This window comes from Anomaloglossus baeobatrachus, chromosome 2 (genome assembly GCF_048569485.1).
Source record: "Anomaloglossus baeobatrachus isolate aAnoBae1 chromosome 2, aAnoBae1.hap1, whole genome shotgun sequence".
Classification (NCBI taxonomy): domain Eukaryota; kingdom Metazoa; phylum Chordata; class Amphibia; order Anura; family Aromobatidae; genus Anomaloglossus; species Anomaloglossus baeobatrachus.
Window position 1 is genome coordinate 569,992,487 of NC_134354.1, and position 25,883 is coordinate 570,018,369.

The 25,883-nt window shown below is 45.5% G+C and overlaps 1 protein-coding gene across 1 annotated transcript in view; it reads left to right on the forward strand.

The window, feature by feature from the left end:
• Nucleotides 1–24,196, forward strand: part of UGGT2 (UDP-glucose glycoprotein glucosyltransferase 2) — a 518,153-nt gene extending 493,957 nt beyond the window's left edge. Inside the window, exons 37-39 of the mRNA XM_075336749.1 lie at nucleotides 10,308–10,424; nucleotides 19,234–19,378; nucleotides 21,323–24,196. Coding sequence (XP_075192864.1) covers nucleotides 10,308–10,424; nucleotides 19,234–19,378; nucleotides 21,323–21,345 — 285 coding nt within the window. The 3' untranslated portion in view covers nucleotides 21,346–24,196. The remainder of the gene's footprint in view (nucleotides 1–10,307; nucleotides 10,425–19,233; nucleotides 19,379–21,322) is intronic.
• Nucleotides 24,197–25,883: the final 1,687 nt, after the last annotated feature.

The window sequence follows — 25,883 nt, forward strand, 5'->3', positions numbered from 1 at the left end:
AGCATTAAGCTTTGCTAGCACATTAGATCTTCCAGAACTCAAATCCAGAATGTATTAATGGAAAATACATTCTTACATGGGAAAAGTCTGAAAATAGGATCAATATGCAAACTGCATATCAAAGGATCTGAAAATGTATGAAGGCCTGAAAATTCAAGTTTGAAATTTATCGAAACCTCATTTTAATGGGGTTGACGAATACGTAAAATGCCCTTTATAAAAATTTGTTTAACTCATAACCACTTTTTTCGTTTACGTTACTTTAAAATATCCTATTTTTTTCTATACAGCTAATTCTTATATGTGCTTTTTTACTTTACTATCTGTGACATTTCGTTTGAGGGTTGTCACTTACAGTGCTTCTATCTCTGTCCCATGACTATGTTCTGTTTCAGAGAATTAAGCTGCAGGCTGCTAGAAAACTACTTTAACTAACGGTAACCATTAATGTATATAAAAGTATTTTTGTGCCCAAAATGTCCATAGATTTTAAGTAATTTCTGACACCAAAATAATGCTGTTCAGTTTTGAGAAAAATTCTATAATTTTTTTTTATAAATTTAACAAATATGTTTTCTCAGGGACTTACTTGAGCTGAGAGTGACAGCGTGTATGTCTGTGCCAGCTGTTACACTCAGTTGGCAGTACCAGGACATTAATACAGCAGGCATAGAGTGTAGGTGCCCATGCAGGACTCACTGCGGAGGGCGGGATTACTGGGGGATAAGCCTGAAAATGCATTCACTTAAAGGGAACCTGTCAGGTCCAATATGCACCCAGAGCCTCGAGCAGTTCTGGGTGCATATTGCTATTCCTTGGCTAACTGTCTCTGCATCTGGTAGCATAGATAAAGAGATCTTTAGAAAAAGTATTTCTAAAGATCTTTTATCGTATGCTAATGAGCGAGGAGACTAGTCTCCTAGGTGTTTCTTCCCTTGATAGTCGGCACCATTAGCATGTTAGGCCCCTGTGGGCATACTAATATGCTAATGAATACACCGCATCAGAGGATGATCTCACTCACCTCTCCACTGCCATCGCCGCCCGATGCTGGATTTCAGCTCCGTGCACATGACCCCGGAGTTTTAGTCATGCGCTCTATGAAACCGGGTGTACGCCTCCGAGTAGTGCGCACTGAGCCGAAATCAAGCACCAGGCGGTGGTGGCACCGGGGAGATGAGATTATCCTCTGAAGCTGCTTATTCATTAGCATGTTAGCACACCCACAGGGGCAAGCTAACATGATATGTGGGCTGTCTAGCAAGGGAAGCAATGCCCTTGGGACTAGTCCCCTCGCTCATTAGCATATGGTAAAAGATCTTCTTTTTGTAAAGATCTCTTTATCTATGCTAGTGTATACAGGGACGGTTAGGCAGGGATTAGCAATATGCACCCAGAACTGCTCGTGATTCTGGGTGCATATTGGACCTGATAGGTTCCCTTTAATTAGCCAGTGCGTTCACACTGCAATACTCGGCAGCACTCCTGGTCTGAGACTGACAGCGTGTATTTCTATGCAGCTGTCACTGTGAGCTCAGGAGACTGCTGGATTGTGATGCGATCCTCGTACAGTGATACGGTACAGCAGGTATAAAATGTCGGTGCCCATGCAGGGTTCAGAGCGATGGGAGGGATTCTGGGTGGAGGAAGAGGTGAATGTTTAATCGTTCAATTAGCCAGGGCTTAGAGCAACACAAGGGTACAATAAAAGTTACGTATCCTGAACTAGGGCTGCACAAGCCATTTTTTTTAGGATACTGTTAATTTGAGTGCGCATCTAAATGTGACTTGACAAACACTTTAATGACTGCATTTATTTAATTGTAATACCAGTAGCTGTTTTCTGTTGCAGAAGTTTTTTTAGGTGTGAAAAAAAAATAGATTTTTTTTTTTTAGGGGTGAAACTATTTTATTTCTTAAATAATAATTTGATCACTTGCACAATATTTTTATTGTTGTAGTATATGCTAAAATTAAGCCAGAACTAGAGAAAAATAGGTATGGACCGCCCATCCAAAAACCATACGAGGAACTAATGCCACTAGGCAAAAATTACCAAACTGAACTCGAGGTTGTTAGTTTAGCATTCTGATCAGATTGCATGAAGCTCACTACCACTATATGGTAAAATTAACAATCTTATATGAAGCTTTGGGAACCAATCAGCACCTCTTCATGGGAAAGCGGGGAAGTTAAGAAAAATCTAGTGTAGGATCCATTTGCATATCAAGGTGGAAGGTGCCTGCTGTTTCTGACAGCAGGGCATTGGGACTCGTCACCACAGGGAGTTTTGTCGCCCCCCACAACTACGTTTGCTCTAATTGGCTGTTCAATTCTGAACAGCCAACCACAGCGATTTCAATGTTTTGGCAAATTAAAATTGCCTGAACCATTGAAGTCCAGCTGTGAATGGTGCTATAAAGGACCGATCATTGACTGGAGCTAGACAATGGCAGCATCATCGGCCCCAGTACTGATTGAAGCGATCATGCGATGACACCTGATTGCACTAATTAGTGAGCAGAAAGGCAGTCTGACCTAAGTCAGAAAATCACGCAAGTGTTTCACGGACGTGTCAAAGGTGCGTTTTCCTTTACGTGAGCCGTGTTTATGGCACTACGTGTGTTCTCCGTCTGTTATCCGTGATAACACACAGAGAACGAGAACGTTCAACTCACCTGTCCCTGGCGTCGCTGTCCGTGGTGCTGATCTTCGGTCTCCAGCCCTGCAGACTAGAGATGAGCGAACCGGTCGCGGTTCGGCTCGAGGTCGGTTCGCCGAACGGAGCTCCCGTTCGAGTTCGGTTCGTCGAACGTTCGACGAACCGAACTCGAACTGCATAGGAAACAATGGCAGGCAATCACAAACACATAAAAACACCTAGAAAACACCCTCAAAGGTGTCCAAAAGGTGACAAACAACTCACAACACAACACAAACACATGGGAAAGTGACAAGGACAAATTCTCATGTGAAAACAAAACAGCGTTACGAGGAAAAAGAGGACGAGACACAGATATAGGCATGGCATGCCCTTCTAAAATCATGTAAAACGCCGCAAGGTGACTCCAAGCGGAGTCTCCCTTTTTTCCAAGAATTGGGCCACACAGACACCCACCCCTTCAGTGGCAGCAGTTGTGCCCCAGTTGTACACTTCACAGCTAGATTTGCATCAAGCACATTCAAAAATACGCCATACTTAACCGTCCCCAGGATGACACCGGGGTAGGTAGCAAAGTCTTTGCTGAACCATGACTTGTTCATCTTGGCTTCTTTTAAAAACAATGTAAGCAAGGGTTACTCCAAGCGGAGTCTCCCTTTTTTCCAAAAATTGGGCCCCACACACACCCACCCATTCAGTGGCAGCACTTGTGCCCTAGTTGTACACTTCACAGCTAAATTTGCATCAAGCCCATTCCAAATCCACAAGCATTTACTCTCCCCAGGATGACACAGGGGTAGTAAATTCCTGGTGGATCCATGACTTGTTCATTTTGATGAACGTTAGTCTGTCCACATTGTCACTGGACAGACGCGTGCGCTTATCTGTCAGCACACACCCAGCAGCACTGAAGACACGTTCAGAGACAACGCTGGCAGCTGGACACGATAAAATCTCCAAGGCGTAACTGGAGAGCTCTGGCCATTTTTCTAGATTTGAAGCCCAAAATGAGCAAGGCTCCATTTGCAAAGTCATGGCATCGATGTTCATTTGGAGATACTCCTGTATCATCCTCTCCAACCGTTGACTATGTGTCAGACTTGTTGTCTCTGGTGGCCTTGCAAAGGAGGGTCTAAAAAAATTATGAAAAGATTCCATAAAATTGCTGTTACTAGCACCAGATACAGTCCTACTGGCACGGGTAGTCTGTTGAAGATGACGAGACCGTCCCATGTTTGTCAAGTTACAACTGGGAGATTCACTCCCTGCACCTGCACGGTTGTTTGGTGGAAAAGCCGAGCTAAGATCGAGTAACAGCTTCTGCTGATACTCCTGCATACGTGCGTCCCTTTCTATGGCTGGAATTATGTCACAAAATTTGGACTTGTACCGGGGATCTAATAGTGTGGCAATCCAGTAGTCATCATCACTTCTAATTTTGACAATACGAGGGTCATGTTGGAGGTAGTGCAACAAGAAGGCACTCATGTGTCTTGCGCAGCCATGCGGACCAAGTCCACGCTGTGTTTGTGGCATAGAGGTGCTACCCATTCTTTCTTCCTCTGACATCTCCCCCCAACCTCTTTCAACTGAAATTTGACCAAGGTCTCCCTCATCCGCTGAGTCTTCCATGTCCATGGACAGTTCGTCCTCCATTTCTTCATGTTCTCCTGCACCTTCCTCAACATTTCGCCTGCTACCATGCGCCCTTGTTGATCCCTCTCACCTATGGTCCCATGCCTGCCGCGTTGGTGATGATGAACGTCTGGACCTTGGTGATGTTGTTGTGTCTTGCGCATATGAATCCTCCTGTAGTTCCTCCCCTTCCTGTTGTCTCACCCCCTGACTCCGAATAGTGTTTAGCGTGTGCTCCAGCATGTAAATGACTGGAATTGTCATGCTGATAATGGCATTGTCAGCGCTAAACATATTCGTCGCCATGTCGAAACTGTGCAGAATGGTGCATAGGTCCTTGATCTGAGACCACTCCATCAGGGGGATCTGTCCCACCTCTGCATCTCGTTGGCCCAGGCTATACGTCATGACGTTTTGCACCAGGGTTCGGCGGTGCTGCCACAGTCGCTGTAACATGTGGAGAGTCGAATTCCAGCGTGTCGGCACATCGCATTTCAGGCGATGAACCGGCAGGCCGAAAGACTTCTGGAGCGATGCAAGTCGCTCAGCTGCGGCGTTTGAATGGCGGAAATGAGCAGACAGTTTTCGTGCCCTGGTCAGAAGGCCATCTAGGCCAGGATAGTGTGGTAAAAATTGCTGGACAACAAGGTTCAACACGTGAGCCATACAAGGCACGTGTGTCACCTTGCCCAGGCGAAGGGCCGCACCCAGGTTTGCAGCATTGTCGCACACTGCCTTACCAGGCTGCAGGTTGAGTGGAGACAACCATTTATTAAACTCGGACCGCAGAGCTGACCACAACTCCTCAGCTGTGTGACTCCTATTCCCAAGACATGTCAAGCTAAAGACCGCCTGATGCCGTTGCGCTCTGCTGCCAGCATAGTAATGAGGGGTGCGTGATTCATTCTGCGCAGTGAGAACGCTGGTGGCCTGACCAGGCAGGCTTGGGGCGGAGGTGGAGGACCCAGATGAGGTGGAGGAGGCAGAAGCAGTGGCGGAACTTGGACAGACAGAGGATTGACACACAAGTCGTGGAGACGGCAAGACTTGTGCAGCAGACCCTTCACCATCTATCACCATAGTTACCCAGTGCCCAATCAGCGACATGTAACGTCCCTGTCCATGCTTACTGGTCCAAGTATCGGTGGTGAAATGCACCCGTTCACACACAGAGTTTCTCAAGGAAGCGGTGATGTTGTGTGCGACATGCTGGTGTAGCGCGGGCACACCTTTCTTAGAGAAGTAGTGGCGACTGGGCATCTGGTACTGGGGCACAGCGACAGACATAAGGTCTCTAAAATCCTGTGTGTCCACTAGGCGGAAAGGCAGCATTTCGGTAGCCAAGAGCTTACAGAGGGATAGAGTCAACCTCTTAGCTTTGTCATGGGTCGCAGGAAATGGCCTTTTATTTGACCACATCTGAGGGACAGAGATCTGGCTGCTGTGTGTAGACGGTGTTGAGTAGGGTGTCCCTGGAAAAATGCAGGTTTGTGAGGAAAGTGCAGGCGGAGACATGATGTTGCCTTCATCCAACGTTGGTGCTATCGATGTCTGAGAGAGCTGTACACACTCACTTGTTTCCCCTTCCAAACCAACTGACGACCTACCAAGCAAACTGCCTGTTGCGGTTACAGTGGTGGAAGTTGTGCGTGGAAAACCAGGTGTGACAGCTGTCCCCACAGTCCTAGAAGATGAAGAGCGCGCGGATGCACTGGAAGGGGCAGGCCGTGGATGGTTCGCTCCGCTAGGCCGCATTGCAGCACAGTGAGCTTCCCACCGGGACCTATGATATTTATTCATGTGACGATTCATGGAAGAAGTTGTCAAACTGCTGAGGTTTTGACCTCTACTAACAGAATCACGACAAATTTTACACATCACATAATTTGGGCGATCTTTTTCTATGTCAAAAAAGGACCAGGCTAGGCAAGGCTTAGAGGGCATGCGACCTGCTGAGCCCCCCCGACTAGTGCTCACAGGCAGAGTGGTGGCTGATGATGCAGTTGTAGACGTGCTACCAGTGCTCCGACTCTGTCCAGGAAGGCGCAAGGTAACTTCGTCGTCGGTTGCATCCTCCTCCACCGCCTCTGTTGACCTCCTCGAGTGCCTGACTGGGGGTTGACAGTAGGTGGGATCTAGAACTTCCTCATCAATTGTTGTGTTTGTACTCCCCTCCCCCTCAGACCGAGCCTCTTCTTGCCCTGACCGAATATTTAAGTTGTCATCCCAATCTGGTATCTGCGTCTCATCGTCATCAGTATGTTCCTCATTGTCTATAACCACAGGTGTTACAGTTTGTGACAAAGGGTCAACATTATGCTCAGAAACTTGGTCCTCACGGCCTGAATCAGAGTCACAAAGGTTCTGGGCATCACTGCAGACCATTTCCTGGTCTGTACTCACTGTAGCTTGGGAGCAGACCTCTGATTCCCAGGCTATAGTGTGACTGAACAGCTCTGCAGACTCAGCCATCTCAGTTCCACCATACTGTGCAGGGCTGATGGAGACTTCAGAGCTGGGAGAAAGCAAGTTTGATTGGGATGACAACTCAGAGGACTGGTGTTTTTTGGATGCGGTACTTGAAGTGGCTGAGAGGGCACTTGTTGGACCACTTGAGATCCATTCAAGCATTTTCCTTTTTTGGCCATCATCTACCTTTGTTCCTGTTGTTCGTGTCCGTAAAAAAGGGAGCACATCGGATTGTCCATGGTAAGTAGTAGACATCTTACTTTTGCTGGTAGATGGTCTATCTTCAGCAGATGATAATGGAGCTTTGCCACCTTCCCCACGGACAAACCCTTTTTTTCCTTTTCCACCACGCCTCTTCCCCTTTCCACCAGCATCTGTCATTTTGCCACTCATGTTGATTGCGACAAGATTGTGCACTGAAAATGTGGTAGTAAAAATTGAGAGGTGGTGTAGATTGCAGCGGTGGTCTAGCTTTATTAACAGCAGAATAATAAAGAATAAATATCCCTGACAATGCAACTACGGCCCTTAAACTGGCAGCATAAATTGCTAGTATAATGGCTTAGTTATAATGAGTTTGAGTGTGCAATGCAGGCAGACGTGCTGCAAATATCTTTGCACTACTGGGACTATACAGAAGTCCAATAGCCACGTTTAGGATGCCACTAGGTTCACTCAGTGTTTGCTAGTATAATGGCTTAGTTATAATGAGTTTGAGTGTGCAATGCAGGCAGACGTGCTGCAAATATCTTTGCACTACTGGGACTATACAGAAGTCCAATAGCCACGTTTAGGATGCCACTAAGTTCACTCAGTGTTTGCTAGTATAATGGCGTAGCTATAATGAGTTTGAGTGTGCAATGCAGGCAGACGTGCTGCAAATATCTTTGCACTACTGGGACAATACAGAAGTCCAACAGCCACGTTTAGGATGCCACTAAGTTCACTCAGTGTTTGCTAGTATAATGGCTTAGTAACAATGAGTTGGAGTGTGCAATGCAGGCAGACGTGCTGCAAATATCTTTGCACTACTGGGACAATACAGAAGTCCAACAGCCACGTTTAGGATGCCACTAAGTTCACTCAGTGTTTGCTAGTATAATGGCTTAGTAACAATGAGTTTGAGTGTGCAATGCAGGCAGACGTGCTGCAAATATCTTTGCACTACTGGGACTATACAGAAGTCCAATAGCCACGTTTAGGATGCCACTAAGTTCACTCAGTGTTTGCTAGTATAATGGCTTAGTAACAATGAGTTGGAGTGTGCAAAGGGCAGGAGGGTACAGTGGCAGGGTTGTGGGTCTCTGGGTAGAGGAAAGGAAGCCTGCCTTTCTATCCCTCCTAATGGGGAAATGCAGCGAGGAAATCCCTGACCTTAGCTACACAGACGCTGTCATCTTGTGTAGCTGTTAAACTCTGTTTTCAGGACCTGTCACCTATGGCTCTGACCCTGCCGGTATGAGCCCTTAAAAGGACTGATAGAAAGTGCTATCCCTAAGCTGTCCAGCGCTGTGTATGGAGCGTAATACAGCTGTATCGGCAATAGGAGCTGCGCCAGTGATGTCTGACACCAAGGACGCAGAAGAGATAATGGCGTCCGGACGGGCAGATACTCGTTTTTATAATGCAGGAACATGTGACATGGACATCCTATCACACATGCCGTTGCTTCTTTGGCTAAAAGTCCACTTAGCTGTGTGCGTGTTTGGGATTGGCTGACATGCTGGCCCTCCCCACTACACGTGCGCGCTTAGGGAAGGAAGACAAGGAAAAAAAAAAAAAAATGGCGATCGCCATTATACAAACAGCAGTGATCTGAATGCGCTGTTCCCGCACACTATACACTGAAATGTCATACTAGTGTGAGTCACAGAGTGACTTACACTATTATAGCGGAAAGCCAGCTAGGAATTAGCTGTTTTTTTTGCTGCTAGAATTGTTCTCGAACGTATCTAGAACTATCGAGCTTTTGCAAAAAAGCTCGAGTTCTAGTTCGATTCTAGAACAGCCCCCAAAATCACTCGAGCCGCGAACTGGAGAACCACGAACCGCGCTCAACTCTACTGCAGACTCCCCGCTGCCGCCGCTTCCGCCGCAGTGAGGTGAATATTAAATGAGCATAATGAGCGACGGTCGGCAGCAAGTGACAGCAGCAGCAGAGACTGCAGGGCAGGAGAAAGTGAGTAAAGTTTTGTCCTTTTTTTTTTCTGACACGTGTGTTTCTCCGGCGCGTGTCACACGGGACCGCATTCACACTACATCCGTGTGGTACGTGTGCGGGCCGTGTGACACCTGTGCTGCCGGAGAAAAACGGACATGCATCTGTGTGGAGCACACGGGCTCACGTCTGCTCCACACGTTGGCACGGGCCAATGGCTGCACACGTGCGTGCACATAAACCCATTGATTTTAATGGATTTACGTGTGCCCGTGTCTCCGGTACATGCGGGCATGGACCTAGCACATACCGGAGACACGTGCGTGTGAAGGGGTCCTAAGATGGTGCATGTGTTCACCGTTGTCTCTTGCAGTGAACAGATTAGTACCTGTGTGAGTGCTGAATCTGGCTGTAAACTGGATAGGGTCAGAGATGCAATAACCTGATAAGTCTGTAGTTGGATAGCAAGAGGCTTTATAGCTTTCCCTAAAGAGGGCAGGTAAAAGACTGATCTGAACATCCTATTATCCGGGCCCATTAGAACAGGCTTAATACATTTCTGTAGATCAGGAAATCTGTTGATTATTGATAATATAGCGTTTTGTTATATTATTCTGTTTCTTTTTTTTTTCTTCATTGCTTTTAATTCACTGTTCTTTTTATCCTCATGTTACATGTAATTCATTGAAGTGATTGTCTAAACTTGTTCAAATTTGTAAAAAAAAAAAAAGTGTAAGTATAAGATTTCTAAAAGCAAGCGACTGTGCAATTTAACTCTTATTAAAATTCTTCTCCATTATTAACAACAGAAGACTTTTAATTCTATAGTTTACTGCTTGTTACCTAGGTTACCAGCTTGCCTTTGCATTGTACCAAAGGTGGACGGTTTCCTAAGCAAGGAGCAGCACGTGCTTGCAAGTTCTTTTCAATATAGCTTGCAAGCGCTGCTCTAATGCCAAGCTTCCTCTTCGAGCAGCACTGGAGAGCACAGAATTCAGAGCACTGACGGAAACCTTCTCATGGTCCGAACTATCAATCTTCAGGTGTGCACCGCCCCCCAGCATACGGGATGCTGCGCTCCTGAAGATACAAAGGGAAGAATAATGTTTTCATTAACTGCATTTCATTTCAGCATTAGAAATGGCTGAATATGTTTTGTGTGTTCCTCAAAAACAACAAATATTGAGAGATAATAGTGGCATAAACAAAATATAAAAAAGTCAATTGACAATCATGAAGTGGAGATGCAGGGATCTTGATAAATATATTAGAAAAAAAACATATTTAACCACTTGTGCAAGTGTTGCGTTTTCAGTACAGCGAATCACATTATGGTCTTTCTGACTATTATTAGATGTTCATTTATTTGATTGCTTTGCACAGGACCTACCCAACAACATGATTCACCAAGTGGCAATAAAATCTCTACCTCAAGAGTGGCTGTGGTGTGAGACCTGGTGTGATGACAAGTCCAAGGAGAAAGCCAAAACCATAGATCTGGTGGGTAGCTGTCTGTGGAAAAATATCAGTATTTTTTTTGATTGGCAAAACCCTAATTTTGCCACTGTTTAGCTCTGTGACATTCAAAGTCTTATTCCACGTTTATTTTTAAATACAGAATAAAATAGTTTGCACTTATTAGTATTGCTGTAACTAAATAATATATTAAGTAATTTCTACACTGCTTTTCTCTAATGTTGTGGTTCCTAATCAGCGGCTTGACATCCTGACCCCCTCCCCAATGTAGCTTCCAGTAGGGGCTATACCCTGAGCTGTGCTTATTGTTTGTACAACTCTGTGTGTCACGTCTCAAACTGAAATAGGTATCGAAGATTTTCAAAGTTTAACATTTTTTACTTGTGTGTCTCCTACAATCACACAAAGTTGAGGAATACTGCTGTGGCCTAAAGAACACGTCTTTGGATATATGTATGGGCATACTAGTTGAAAACTTTATTTCTCTGACGCCTCATTGGGGGCACAGGACCATGGGTGTTATGCTGTCTATCCATAGGAGGACACTAAGTAGATGCAAAAGCATAGCTCCTCCTCTGCAGTATACACCCCCTGGCCGGGCCAGGCAACCTCAGTTTTAGCTTAGTGTCTGTAGGAGGCACATCTTTCAAGGTTTTGTTATTTTTTGAGGGCAACGGTTTCCTTTTGGCACCGATCTCCCAATACCATCAACGGGCGGGAACGCGGAGTGTCGCCTCCACGTACCCCCTCCTGCGATGCTGGATCCTGGGATGCTTTTTACTGGACGATGGGTCCCACAGACACCGATTTTCCAGAGCCCAGGGCAGAGGCACAATTCCTCAGCCCCTCTTTGCAGGCTCTGAGTTGAACATTGCACCTGTGTGGCCAACACAGCAAGCTGACTCTGCTATTTCCATTGCCTGGACTGAGGCAGTGTTAAGGTGAGATCCCCCCTGACTGGTTTCCCAGACAAAGAGAGAAAAGACTGTGCAGGGAAGGCTCCCAGAACTACTGTATTCACAGTATTTTTTTATGAGAAAGTCCCTTGCTGATTGCAAGGAGGAGAGCCCCAGGGATCCTGAGCACACAGTGTTAATTTTTTCTCTAGCTGCGTGCTGGCTGGAGGAGGGGGAAGTCCCTCGCTGTTTGCAGAAAATCCTGCACATATAATTTACGGGTGGCGGGGGGAGGCCCCAGAGCTCAGGAACTCACACTGTTTATTTGCTCTGTTTATTTGCTCTAGCTGCGTGCTCTGATTGCAGTAAAGCCGGCAGAGATAACCACCGGTGACAAGCTGTGTGCTGACTGGAGGGAGGGGGAGAAAAACTGTCAGAAGCTCCCTTCCCGCCGTTTTTTGCTACCGACAGCAGGAAGGGGCACACTGACTTCTTCTTCTCGCTCTTTTAGCGCTAAGCCCCGCCCTCCCAGGAAAGAGTGCGAAGATCTCCACAGAACTTACTCCTTCCTGAGGATGCAGGGCCATCGGCTGATTCTGGTGAGGTACTTGGTTCACTTGTAGCTCTGCTGACCATAGCTCCCCCTCCTGGCATACTCCTATTAGGAACATGCAGAATTCTAAGGGTACTAAGAGATTATTCAGCCTGCACTGCCTGCCACGCTGAGCTACCTCTTCTCTCTGTGAGTCCTGTGACCCTATAGCCCCCCAAAACCCCCCCGCCACCACTGCCGCAACCGTCATCCCAGAGCCTAGGGCTCCCAGCCCACCGGAATGGGCACAGTTTCTGTCCCAATCCATGGAAAAACTGTCACAGAACCTGGTGCTGGCTATGCAATGTCGTCCTCCACACCCCTCTGGGTCCCTGGACGGAACACAGCCTGAGGATACCCCTATGGAGGATCCTTCTGAGGTAATCCGGGCACATGCTTCACCGGTTGCAGGGATCAGGAAAAGAGCACACAGCTGGGTGTCTCCAGCACTCTCTCATGGCCCCCATGGCTCTCCCTCGGGAGCACACAGGGCAGGCTCTCCCACACGCTCCACGGCTTCTGAAGAGCTGGAGGAGGGAGAATGCTGTTTGTACCAAGAGGATTCCTTGGTTTCATCCTCCCCAGATGATCAAACTGCAATAGATTCCCTTATAGCAGCAGTCAACCAAACTCTGCATGTGGAGGATCCCCCATCCACTACCACTGACCATGCGATCTCCTTTAAGAGGGCAAGGAAACCCCAAAAGGTTTTCGCTGTTAACCCGGAGTTTCAGGATATCCTCACAAAGCAAAGGGAGAAGCCTGACAGGCGCTTCGGTAACCGAAAACTCATGGAGTCCCGGTACCCTTTTGCCTCACCTGCCCCTAAGGACTGGGCCAATCCGCCCTCGGTCGACCCCCCCGGTCTCCCGCCTTGCCACAAAGACGCTCCTGTCTTTACCTGATGGTTCCTCCATCAAGGACCCGACAGACAGACAGGTGGAGCACCTCGCCCGCTCTGCTTTTGAGGCTGCGGGTTCTTCCCTCTCGCCCTCCTTTGCCTCTGTGTGGGTCGCAAAGGCGATCTCGATCTGGGCAGAATCCCTTAACACTTCGCTTGAGGAATCCCAGTTCACTCATACCTTCACAGAGGTGACAGCTCAAATTGCCGCTGCAGCGGAGTACCTCATGCAGGCCTCCATGGACGCTGCTACCTGCGCAGCGTTTGCCGCCTCAAATACCATAGCCATCCGTAGAGCTCTCTGGCTCCGACAATGGCGAGCGGACTCTGCCTCCAAGAAGTCTCTCACGGACCTTCCGTTTTTTCCATACCGATTGTTTATCGAACGTCTGGACAAGCTCATTTCTGACGCCACGGGAGGAAAGAGTACCTCCTTCCTCAAGCTGAAGTAGAGGACGACCTTCACCAGACGTCCACAGTCCTCGTTCCGCTCCTTCGGAACTCATTGGTTGGTCGACATCCTGTGCTGTCCCCACCACCAGCCATGGACTACGCAGGGACCGCCCTTCTCAGCTCTCACCGAAACCCAATTCATCATGGCAGCCTAGACCGAAACAGTCCAGGACTAGGGAGACTCGTCCATGACGTTTTCCCGCCTAATGACTCCTTTGGCGCCCCGGAAGACACACTCATTGTAGGAGGTCGACTGCGGCTCTTTCAACACATCTGGGCTGCCGCCTCAGACGACAAATGGGTGCGAGACCTTGTGTCTTCCGGTTACCAGGACCCGACCCCCAAGTCGGTTCTTTCTCTCAAACCCCCCAAAGACTCGAAAACGACGCAAAGCTTTTTTCTCAGCAATCCACTCGCTCCAAACAGCAGGAGTGATAATACCCGTCCCGGACGACGAGAAGTTCAGGGGTTTTTATTCCAACCTCTTTGTGGTCCCCAAAGAGGATGGGTCAGTTCGACCCATCCTGGACCTCAAACACCTGAACAAACATGTGCACGTGCGGAGATTCGGAATGGAGTCCCTAAGGTCCATTATTGCATCCATGGTTGAAGGGGAATTCCTCGCCTCCATAGATATCAAGGAGCATACCTGCACATACCCATTGCCCCAGATCACCAAAACTTCCTCCGCTTCGCACTTCAGGACTCCCACTTTCAATTTGTAGCTCTACCCTTCGGCCTTGCCACCGCACCAAGGGTCTTCACCAAAGTCATGGCGGCCGCCATGAGCGTCCTTCACGCCAGGGGAGTAGTCGTTCTCCCTTACTTGGACGACCTCCTTATCAAGGCCCCCTCCTTTCGCGACTGATTAACCAGCGTACAGATCACTGTGGACACCCTATCCCGCTTAGGGTGGCTAGTGAATCTAGACAAATCATCCCCAATCCCATCACGATCCATCACCTTCCTGAGCATGTCCCTGGACACCCGTCGGGGCTTGATCTATATCCCCCTGGACAAGGCGATCGCCCTTCAACGAACGGTACGCTGCCTTCTACGTCCTCCATCTCGCTCCATTCGATTCAGCATGAAGGTGCTCGGCAGGATAATGGCGGCTATGGAAGCAGTACTCTTTGCTCAACTGCACCTCCGCCCACTGCAGCTAGCCCTTCTAGGGACAAGAGCCCCTTCTCCCCGGACAGACATCTTCACCTGACGCCTTCAGTCAGGTATGCACTCCGCTGGTGGCTTCGGTCCTCATCCCTATCGAAGGGGAGATCTTTTCTCCCAGTGAACTGGCTGGTCCTGACCACAGACGCCTGCCTCCTAGGCTGGGGAGCAGTGTACCGGCACCACACTGGCTCAAGGACGTTGGACGCCCCAGGAGTCTTCCCAAACCCATAAACATCCTGGAAACCTGCGCGATCTTCCTTGCGCTCAGGGCGTTCTGCCCTCTGCTAGCGGGTTATCAGATTCGAGTCCAATCGGACAATGTGACAGCTGTAGCCTACATCAATCGGCAGGGGGACACCTGCAGCAAGGCAGCTTATCTCGAGGCCCACAGGATCCTCAGCTGGGCCGAATCGACAGGGTCAGTGATATCAGCGGTACACATACCGGGAGTAGAGGACTGGGCAGCAGACTTCTAAGTCGCCAAGGCCTGGCCGCCGGAGAGTGGTCTCTCCACCCAGAAGTGTTCCTACACATCTGCACTCGCTGGGGTACACCAGACGTGGATCTAACGGCCTCAAGGTTGAACGCAAAGGTATCCGCGTTCATAGCCAGGTCACGCGATCCGCAGTCCATCGGCGCGGATGCGCTAGTCTGCTCCTGGCACCACTTCCGCCTGCCTTACATATTTCCACCTTTACCTCTGCTGTCGCGGGTAATCAGGACAATCAAGGCAGAGGGAGTCCCGGTGATACTGATAGCACCGGACTGGTCCAGGCGCGCCTGGTACGCCGAATTAGTACAAATGCTCGTAGACGTACCGTGACGCCTTCCAGACATCCCAGACTTGCTGACCCAAGGGCCCATTTCCCATCAGAACTCCAGAGCCCTGAAGCTGAAGGCATGGCCATTGAGAGCTGGGTATTAACAAGAGCAGGATTCTCCCTCGCGGTTATTTCCACCATGATCAGCGCCCGAAAGCCTGCTTCATCCCGCATTTACCACCGTACGTGGAAAATCTTCTTTTCATGGTGCAGGGAAACTAATGTCCAGCCTCTGCCTCTGGCCATCCCCAGAATTCTCTATTTTCTGCAGGTTGGCTCTCAGTTCCCTTAAAGGGCAGGTCTCAACGCTCTCAATCTTCTACCAATGCAGCCTCGCTCGAAAACCGCAGGTCAAGACCTTCCTCCAGGGCGCTTCCCATCTAGTTCCCCCATACAAACGGCCGCTGGACCCATAGGACCTCAATCTCGTTCTGGACGGTCTCCAGAGGTTCCCCTCTGAACCTCTCAAGGAATCCTCCCTTGCTCTTCTGTCCTGGAAGGTAACGTTCCTGGTGGCAATTACGTCCATCAGACGGGTTTTGGAGCTAGCAGCACTCTCTTGCCGCAAGCCTTTTCTGTTTTTTCACCAGGACAAGGTGGTTCTGCGCCCCCTTCCGGATTTTCTTCCAAAGGTTCCTACCCCGTTTCATTTGAACGAGGACATTGTTCTGCCTTCCTTTTGTCCACACCCAGTTCATAGGGTGGAAAGGTCTCTGCATTCGTTAGACCTCGTCAGAGCTCTCAGATATTACATATCCAGGACAGCCCCCTTTAGGAAAACAGACTCTTTGTTCGTCATTCCTGAGGGGCCTAAGAAGGGACAGGCAGCTTCAAAGGCAACTCTGGCTCGCTGGATTCGCTCTGCGATCCAGGAAGTCTACCGCTTGCAACTCAAGCCCATTCCTAGTGGGCTGCAGGCTCATTCCACGCGAGCAGTTGGCGCTTCGTGGGCCATTCGGCATCAGGCTTCAGTGGAACAGGTGTGTAAGGCTGCGACCTGGTCTAGCCTACATATGTTTTCAAAGCATTACAGAGTCCATACCCAGGTTTCAGCTGAGGCAAATCTGGGCAGGACAATTCTGCAAACTGCAGTAGAGCACCTTCTCTCGGTAGGTGCTCCAGCCTGTCTGGGACTGGTTCCTAGTCCTTGGGTTGCGTTGTCTTGTTTTTATTTTTCCCACCCATGGACTGCTTTAGGACGTCCCATGGTCCTGTGTCCCCCAATGAGGCGTCAGAGAAAAACGGATTTTTGTGTACTCACCGTAAAATCGTTTTCTCTTAGCCATCATTGGGGGACACAGCACCCACCCTGTTGCCCTGTTCTCAGTACCTTATTTGGTTATGACTCTTTTTTTTCTCATGTTCCTCTGTTGAGATAAGTTTTTACTGTTTTTTTTCTCCTACTGCTTGTGTACTAAAACTGAGGTTGCCTGGCCCGGCCAGGGGGTGTATACTGCAGAGGAGGAGCTATGCTTTTGCATCTACTTAGTGTCCTCCTATGGATAGGCAACATAACACCCATGGTCCTGTGTCCCTCAATGATGGCTAAGAGAAAATGATTTTACGGTGAGTACACAAAAATCCATTTTTTTTTAAACATGTCAGATTTGTAAAAAAAAAAATAAAAACAAAAAAAAAAAACCACACAGGACACAGAACACACTCTGCCATGTGTAATTAAAAGAAGAAAACAGTCGGTCCTTTGTTTCCATCTCTGAGCATTGTATCTGGCGCTTGCTAGTAATCACATTGATTGCAGTGCTGCGGGTCCACCCAATAAAGCAGTAAATGAAGTGTTCTGTTGCTTTACCCGAGAATGTACTGTGCTCCTCAAGGAATCTTCTTTATTTAATACTACAAATGACCCATTAGGTCTTCTACTCAATAGTGTGTAGATATATCTCTCAACGCGCTGTGGGCATTATCTTGCAGACATGGTTTTTAGCAATTGTCTCATATATCAGCACAGCGTCTGTAGACCGGCCCATTCCTTTATTTGGTCTGTGATTTTGGATTAGTGACGTCTTTCCTTGCAGCAGTTAGTGATCCTCAATCTGTTGCTTCTTATGTCATATGACCGATCCGTCTTGGCTCTGTACAGTTTCTTGGTATGTTTGTCTTGTACAGTAAGCTACATGTTCCAACTGGTTGAATACATCCCAGATCCCATATATCTTTCTGACATTTTGTTTTCTTTACAGTGTTGGAAAATTGGTTTCTCTTTGTTTTCTATTCTTAATCGACTGCGGCAGCCTCTTGTTCCACCTGTGCCTAAAGGGATCAAGTCTAATAAGCCATGGGAAAGATCTTATCCGTAGGCTTGGAATTTTCATTCTATAGCAAATGTGTTCAGAAAAAAGTCTGAGCGAAAATGTACAGCACACCGCCTGGGAGCATGTCTTATTCTGTAAATGCTCAATTTGTGGAAGTCAGTAAACTATTCTGTAATCTGTCAAGGGCTAGAAAGCAGAATTGCATTACTGCCTGGGGGGGTCAGACCAAAAAAAAGACTGCTATTCAAACAGCACCTTAAAGATCTGGACAGCCTGTGGTGTAATATATTGATTTAAAGAGATATCTGCCGTAATATGAGTGCTCAGGATACATTCGCAGTTATTGAATTGCTTTGAAGAGGAAAATAATTTAAGCAGGTTATTTTCTAGCCGGCGCAGTTTACATCTCCTTCTGTAATCTTTTGCTATCTTATTGGTTTTCAGGTCAGACTTTCCCTAATATTTGTACACATCAATTTTATTTCTTCAGGGAACCTTGTGAACGAGTAAAACAAAGAAAAGAGCAAAAAATCTGCCCATAGTATGAGTTTAGTGGTGTGCGAAATGTGTATAGTGGAAAATTCCAGGTCTGTGCTTTGTTACATATGCACAAATGACAGGGTGCTGTCCTGTCCGAGGAAGGCATAACATTTCGTGTCCAGGGTAATTACACAACTACTCGTCCTATTCTGTTAGATTATGGGAGCACATCCATTAGAAATAAGAGCAATGAGATTGTAAGGTCACTGGGCAGCATGCAATTAACGGTAAGGTGATAATACACCAAAAATGGAAGATTCCTAAGAATTTATGCAGGAATTCATGAGACTCAATAATGAGCAATTATTTGGCCATTTTAGTAGGTCAGAAAATGTTTTGGTAATAGTCTAGTAACCCTAGTCAGAGTCTGGATAATCTGGAGTGTTGGAATGCATGTGTTCTAACATATTTCATCACATAAACGCAAATCTCTTCCAAAAACTGGCCTCGGCAAGCTCGATTTTCAGAGATCGCTTATAATTAAGTGAAGAGCACGGTGCCATAATCATTTGGGCCTTTATTTCAAATCCAATCCACATGCCATAAATGTCTCATATGTAATAACCCGTTTAAACTGGACCTGTCAGAAAAATTTAAATAAGTTAAGTCTTTCTAAAAATCCCTGGGCTCCTCTGATTCTGTAGCCTTTTTCCATTTTGTCCTGTGTCACTCTATTGCAGAGATATTCACATTTGTTTCTTTTGGAGCGCAGAATGTGAAACTTCTGCTTGTAGTGCAATTGGGCGATTCTTCAGAGTCTTCTCGGGAGGAGTCAGCTCATCTAGGAGTTTATCTTACACACTAATGCACTGTGATTGGCAGCATCTGGAATGGAGGGATAAAAGTGCACACCACTCTGAGAAGACTGAAGAATCTCCCAGTTGCACTACAAGCAGAAATTTCACATCTAGTGCGTCAAAGGCAACAAATGTGTATATCTCTGTAACAGAGCGACGCAGTATGGAGAAAAAAAACTTCAGAACCAAGGGAGCTCAGTGATTTTTTACATGGTATTTATCTCAATTTTTTTGAGAAAGTGAAAAGTTCTCTTTAAGCTAGGGACGTTGCTGTGATAAATGTTTGTGTGTTCAAATTGTCTGTTTTGGTTGCAGACTACACCAAGGTAATTGAACCATTCTCAATAGCAATGTAACTCTTACATATGGTTTCATTTCAATCCACAGTGCAACAATCCTAAAACTAAGGAACCAAAATTAACAGCAGCAGCACGCATTGTTCCTGAGTGGACAGACTATGACAATGAGATCCGTCGGCTATTGAAGAAATTAGAGGAACAGAAGAAGAATGGCACACAAGCCACACCTAAAGGTAAGGGAACATCCCGAAGAAGTGATTTATACCATCCTCCTCCTCATAAGTAGAACACACAAACCCCCTCTATAGCAGTGTTTGTGGTGGAAGTTATCATAAGGGAGATTTATAGCATAAGGCTATGTTCACATGCAACTTTTTTGTTGTTTTTTTTCTGCAGCCAAAACCTGGTCTTTTCGCAGTAAAAACATGGTGTTTTCATTGTATTTATTGCGGAGTTTTTTGCAGCACTTCAAAAATACAGCAGACAATTTTTGTTGTGTTTTTGCAGCTCATAGGATCATCTTTAGAGGACAATATTGTAATTATACAAAACATTGGTTTTGAGTAAGTATTTGTGACACAATCCATGCTGCTGTTTGTGGCAGCAGTGCCTAGGTATCAGCGTCTATTTCCGAACAGGGAATTATGGTATGTGTCTTTTTTAAATTGTATTATACAATTGTTATTTTATTTAGCGTTCTGAACTTTAGAAATTCAGTCTGGAAACACAGACCAAGTGTGTGCATGACAGTTCTGAAATTTTGCTCGCACTAAAAAAAAGTATCTTTTAATTTGCATAAAAAAACTACAGCAAAAAGATGCTGCAGGTGAATAATGCCTAATACCCATCACAGTTTATTCTATAATATGCATTTTGCTATTCTATTACACAAGCAGGAGGGCAGATGACTATATACACACTACTTTTTATGGATAGTAGGAATAATTTGTCAAGCTGTACAAGGGAATAGGAGTTATTACTTTCTCATTTCCTTGTTTGCAGATGCCCAATAAATAAAACTGCTTTGTGTTTTTTGTCTTTCTGCCTATTGGGTCAGTGATTGTAGATTAGTTAACATGGCGTATTTCTGATGTTAAATGGGTTGTCTAATCCTTTTTCCATAGAAGCTGAGACAACTACTTTAACTTATTGGAAGTAAATGAAGTAGAAAATATTTCTATATAAACATGTCTCATTTTCCCCAGCCCCCTGATTAGATTTTTGTAGATTTCTGGTTATCAGAGGCAGTTTGCTCCTGAGGATGGACAGTTTGGACTGACGGATGGTTGCTCCACTGTTCTGAGCTGTATGCCCTCCGTTGTTGCAATCAAAAGCAGCATTGCTTCTGCAGCACCTAAGAAGAGCAGGGCAGGGGGAATGAAGCAGACGGGGATCCAGCAATCCGTCCAGTTTCAGAGCTAAGGTTGCAACTAGTGATAAGCAAGCACTGCCATGCATGGCGTGACTCATGTCAATGGGAAACTCAAGCATTTTTCTGGGAACTGTTCCTGAAAATTGGTCGAGTTTCCCATTGACTCCCATTATACTTGAGTACTCAAGTCACGCCCGTCTGAGTGTCCAACTGCTCGTTATGAGTACCGAGCACCCATACATTGTAGTGCTCACTCATCACTACTAGCTTCAGGGACCGAGCACCCATACATTGTAGTGCTCACTCATCACTACTAGCTTCAGGGACCGAGCACCCATGCATTGTAGTGCTCGCTCATCACTACTCGTTTCAAGTACGGCGCATGGTAGTGCGCACTCATCAATAGTTACGAGCTGTATTGGATGCAGCTTGTGAACACACACTCTTTGCCTTTGAAACCAACCACCTCTAATAGATGGCAAAGGTGATCAGTAAACTATACATTTAAAAATCTCCACATCCTTGAGACAGAAAGGATTTTAATAAAACGTAAATTGCAGTTTTTCTTGTTTTTACAATTTCAGCTATTCAAGAAGCTGAGAACAACCCCTTTAACTTATTGGTAGTCCTAGGTATCAAACATTTTACCTATAAACACGTCTCCTTTTCACTGCACTCCTACATAATTTGCTCCATCAGAAGTATGTATAGCATGCCACTAAATAGAAATAATACCACCAGAACAGGAAATACTCATTTACTGGAATACTTTGTGTTACATCTCATTTTCTCTTGTTTTCCGCAGACTTGAATCATGATGAACTTTAGCAAATTCCCACTTCTTAATGGAAAGTAAAGTCTTCGCAGCTGGTGCTTCATTCTACAATGGAGAATAAAGGAGAATCTTGAAATAACAGTGACTTTTCGCTGGATACTGGGATTTAAATGGACCTATTTAATCACTGAAAGAGATGTGATAATTAGGAGTTTTTACAAATTAAATATTACCGTCCATTTTTGTTAATGATTTGTATGTCTGGTAGGATAATGATCATATGAAGCTTGGCAGTCCTGGGCACATGTCTGAACTCAGGATGATCCGACTCTAGACGCATTTTCATGCTTCATCTGCAGAAGTGTAACAACATGGGGAAGATTTGTCGGCATTGTCGCTGGAGTAGACTTTGGTGCCATGTAATTAGTCAGTAACTAAAGAATTGTCCATGTCATAGCCTTAGAAATGTTTCACAAATACTGGTAAAAGTCTAATTTTACAGACTGTTATATAGAGAGCAGCTCGGCCCCGGGTTTGACATGTCCTTGGAATTGCCTTACACATCGAAAACCATACCAGTGGTCACCCAGGTGATTTTTGTCCCCTCTTATGACGGACATTCTGTTAAACCTATATAATGTTGACAGACCACACACTTATATGAATGTGACTTTATTCTGATGTAAATTTAGTTTTGTACAGATCATGTAAGTACAAGTATCCTTGTTATAAATGACGTATGTTCACATTTACTCCTATGTGTATGAGTTGTCTTTTTAATCATATGTGAAGGGAGCGGTCAGAGGTCAGTGCTGCGTCTCTATCATTCACCAGATGCGACATCTCATCAAGAAGCTTCTATATATGTGAAGCCTGTCAGGACAGATTTGTTTAACGACCTATGCTTATAGATCATCAGTATCTGACCTGTGGCCTCCCCCAAATATCAGCTGCTTGTTGCTACACTATTGAAGTCAATTGGAGCAGAACTGCAGGACCTGAAAATGGCCACTACACAGTATACAGAGCCAGTTATTTTGCCTCTGTTCACTGTGCATAGACTGATATATGCAGCTAATCATCGGACCCCAACGATTTGATAGTGATCACTTATCTTAAAAACAGGTTATTATTATAGAAGTCTTGGACAACCTCTTTAAAATGCCACTAAAAAAAAACCTCCTCAATGGAGTTATAGACTGAATCATCCCTTCAAAATAATATTTCCCAATTTTGTCCTGAGTGGATCCGTGTCCCTGTTTGGCACTGAGAAGACCTCTCTCATACGAAGCTGTAGTTCCAGCTGCAGATATATGTCTTTCTCTGCTTATTTTCACTCTAAAGGAATGTGGGAAGAAGAAGGAGAAGGAGGAGAAAAGAAGAAGACCCAAGCTGACACTTCATAAAAGAGAACATTTCTCTATTTGTCATGTGCCTGTGCAGGAAACATGATACTGATGTGCCTGCAAATAGTACAAGAGGTGTAATTTATACTTTGTCCACTAGATGGTGTCTGTTTCAGATACAGCTTTTTAGCTCTCAGAATTGTCCATAAAGGAGTTGTCCTGGATAAACCGTTAGTTAAGCAAAGGCTTGTAGATGTCACCACTGCATCACCAAGGTGAGAAGGCCGGGTAACGGCGCCATTTATTATCTTATACATCTACAAAAATTGGCTCAACTGCTAGTTTATCCCAGACTGCCCATAACTACCTGCTAGGAAAAGTAATCTCCGCAGACTCCAGCAATTTGGTTATATAACATGTGCACCAGCCATGCAATAGAGCTGAATATAAGGGGAAACGACTCTCACAGCTGTAATATGAGTTCATTTTACAACTGAAGCCCTCAGACCAACCAAACTTAAAGGGTTTTCCATCCACTAGATAGGTGAGAAATGCTCGATTGGTGGGGCCTTCTCAGACTTCTACTGATCACCAAAAAGGAGAACCCTCCAGCTGGTAAGGAGTTTCAGGACACTACCAGAAAAAGGAGAGCCCAACTCTCCACTAGACAGTCTTCACATGTTGGATTTATGTAGCATTTTTTAGTGCAAATTTAAGTGTCTTTTTACATTAGCAGCAAAGCTATGAGGTTTCCGAGATCTCATACACACACTTGCTTTTTTTCTAACTGAAATGGAAAACTGCTGCGTTTGGAAATCTGCAACGTCAATTCTTTCACGTTACACCATAGAAAACAGTACAGAAGTGCAAAACTGCAGCAAAAAACACGTTTATGTCATGTTCATGGTGAATAAAAGTAACTTAAACATATATATCACTGTAAAGAAATAACATAAAATCTGCACACAAAAAGCAGGAATATATTGCAAACCTGCATTTTATAAACTGCTCCTTTACTGCCAAGAGAGCAAGTTTTGCCAGTGAGAACATGGCTTTAGTGCCAAAGAATGCAGCACATGCTAGACGGCTGCGTCATTAAGACTATGTTCACACACTGTGTTTTTGCAGCATTATTTTCTCCAACCAAAACCTGCTCTCTTGTCAGTACAAACGCTGCGTTCAGATGCAGGTTTTGCTGCTTTTTTTGTGTGTATTACATATATTTTATCCACAGTACATGTTTAACAAAGTTATTTTTATTTGCAGCATTTTTTCACTTTATCATTGTTTTCTATTGGTGAAAAAATGCTGAAAGAATGAACATGCTGCAGATTAAAAAAAATACCGTAAGTCTCAAATTCAGGGGAGAAAAAAAAAGTCAAGCATGTGCATGAGATTCCTGAAATTTCATAGCTTTTGCTGGTAGTGAAAAAACACAGTAGCTTATTTGCTTTAAAAACACCACAAAATCACTGCTTGTGAACAAAGCCTTATACTCCTCCTATCCAGCACATTCACTACTCAGGGGAAACAGGAACAACCCCTTTAAAGGGAACCTGTCAGGTCAAAAAAGCGTTCTGACCTACAAGCAGGAGCCTGTGTGAGCTGCTGACCCCTCCCTACCCATCCCTGTGTTGTTATACTGTGTAATATGAAAGTAATAAAATAACATTTTATTACTTTCATATTCCCTATGTAAATAGCACAGGTCTCTAGCCCATGGGCGTCTCATCGCCCTGTGGACGTCTACATGATCTCCATGGTATCACGCCCCTGTGGGTGTGATACAATGGATTAACATCAGCGACGTGACCGTTGCTACTTAAGAATTTCACCGCATCATCCTGGCGCTTGCTTCTCTTCTGAAGCGCACTGCACATGACCGAAACCACAGGCGTCTTCTGAGCATGTGCAGTGTGCAAAAACCAGCAAACACCAGCATGAGGCGGCGAGAATGGTGAGCAAGCGCCCGCGAAACTCTAAAGTAGCGACGGTCACGTCGCTGATGTAAATCCATGGTATCACGCCCACAGGGGTGTGATACCATGGAGATCATGTAGACGCCCTCAGGCTGATGAGATGCCCATTGGGCTAGAGACACTATCATTTACATAGGACATATGAAAGTAATAAAATGTTATTTTATTACTTTCATATTACACAATATAACAACACAGGGATGGGTAGGAAGGGGTTAGCAGCTCACACAGGCTCCTGCTTGTAGATCAGAACGCTTTTTTGACCTGACAGGTTCGTGTATTTACTTCAAATACCCACTGGAAACGATTAGTGTGCCGGAGTTACCCTCCTTTGATAAGGTTCCCTTTAATATTCTGTGGCACTATGGTGTTGTACAGGGGTCTTCCATGAGTGACGTATCTGCCCTATTTTCGAGAGGAAACCTGACTAGTGTTGTGCAGATTAATCCGGGTTCAGACAAGTAAATGAAAAATTGACTTTCATCCAGAATAAAATTACCATTTTTCAACTTTTTTTGTCATCTGTACTCCATCTTTGTGTCTGTTTTAATGAATAATAAAGGTTGAATACAGTTTCCTTTCTTTATAATTGTAATATATCCATGAAAAGCGCTTGATATATGGATGATACCTGTATGTGACCCGGTATTTCCAGCCATTGACTTATAATGGGCGAGTCTGATCCATAGTACGGATCAAAGTGGAGCTGGCTGCAAAATTTTACATGCAAATTATCAGTCTGTGTATAAAAATGTTTGTGAGTTCTACATTGATTCTCATTGGTCAATGTGCTTAAAGGCGTTGTTCCGTTTATTTAAAAGTTAATTGCAAGATGCAAGTTGCTAAAAAAAATACTGTGATGTATTCACCTTCCTTGGTCCAATGTGGAGTCACCACCGCTGCTACTAGTGTCCAGCATTGGCAGCGGCACTGACATCACGTGAACAGGACGGCGGCCAATCTGTGAGCTCAGCAGCTCGGAGATGAGCATTTCCATGTACACGGAACGCCCTGCTCAGAGCTGCTGCTGTTCTTGTGCCGTGAGTGTCGCAGCCAATGCTGGTCTCCAGCTGCTGTGGCTAAACTCGTTGGTGGACCTGGGGAAGGTGAGAACAATATGGTTTGTTTCAATGTAATAGTCTTCAGCAGGGGATACATTTTCAGTAAAAGGGAACAAACCCTTAAAAAACGAACAAGCTTTTAGGGCTAGAAGAGTGGGAAATATACAACACATCCTCACCTCAGAGTACATTTATTTCTTTAAAA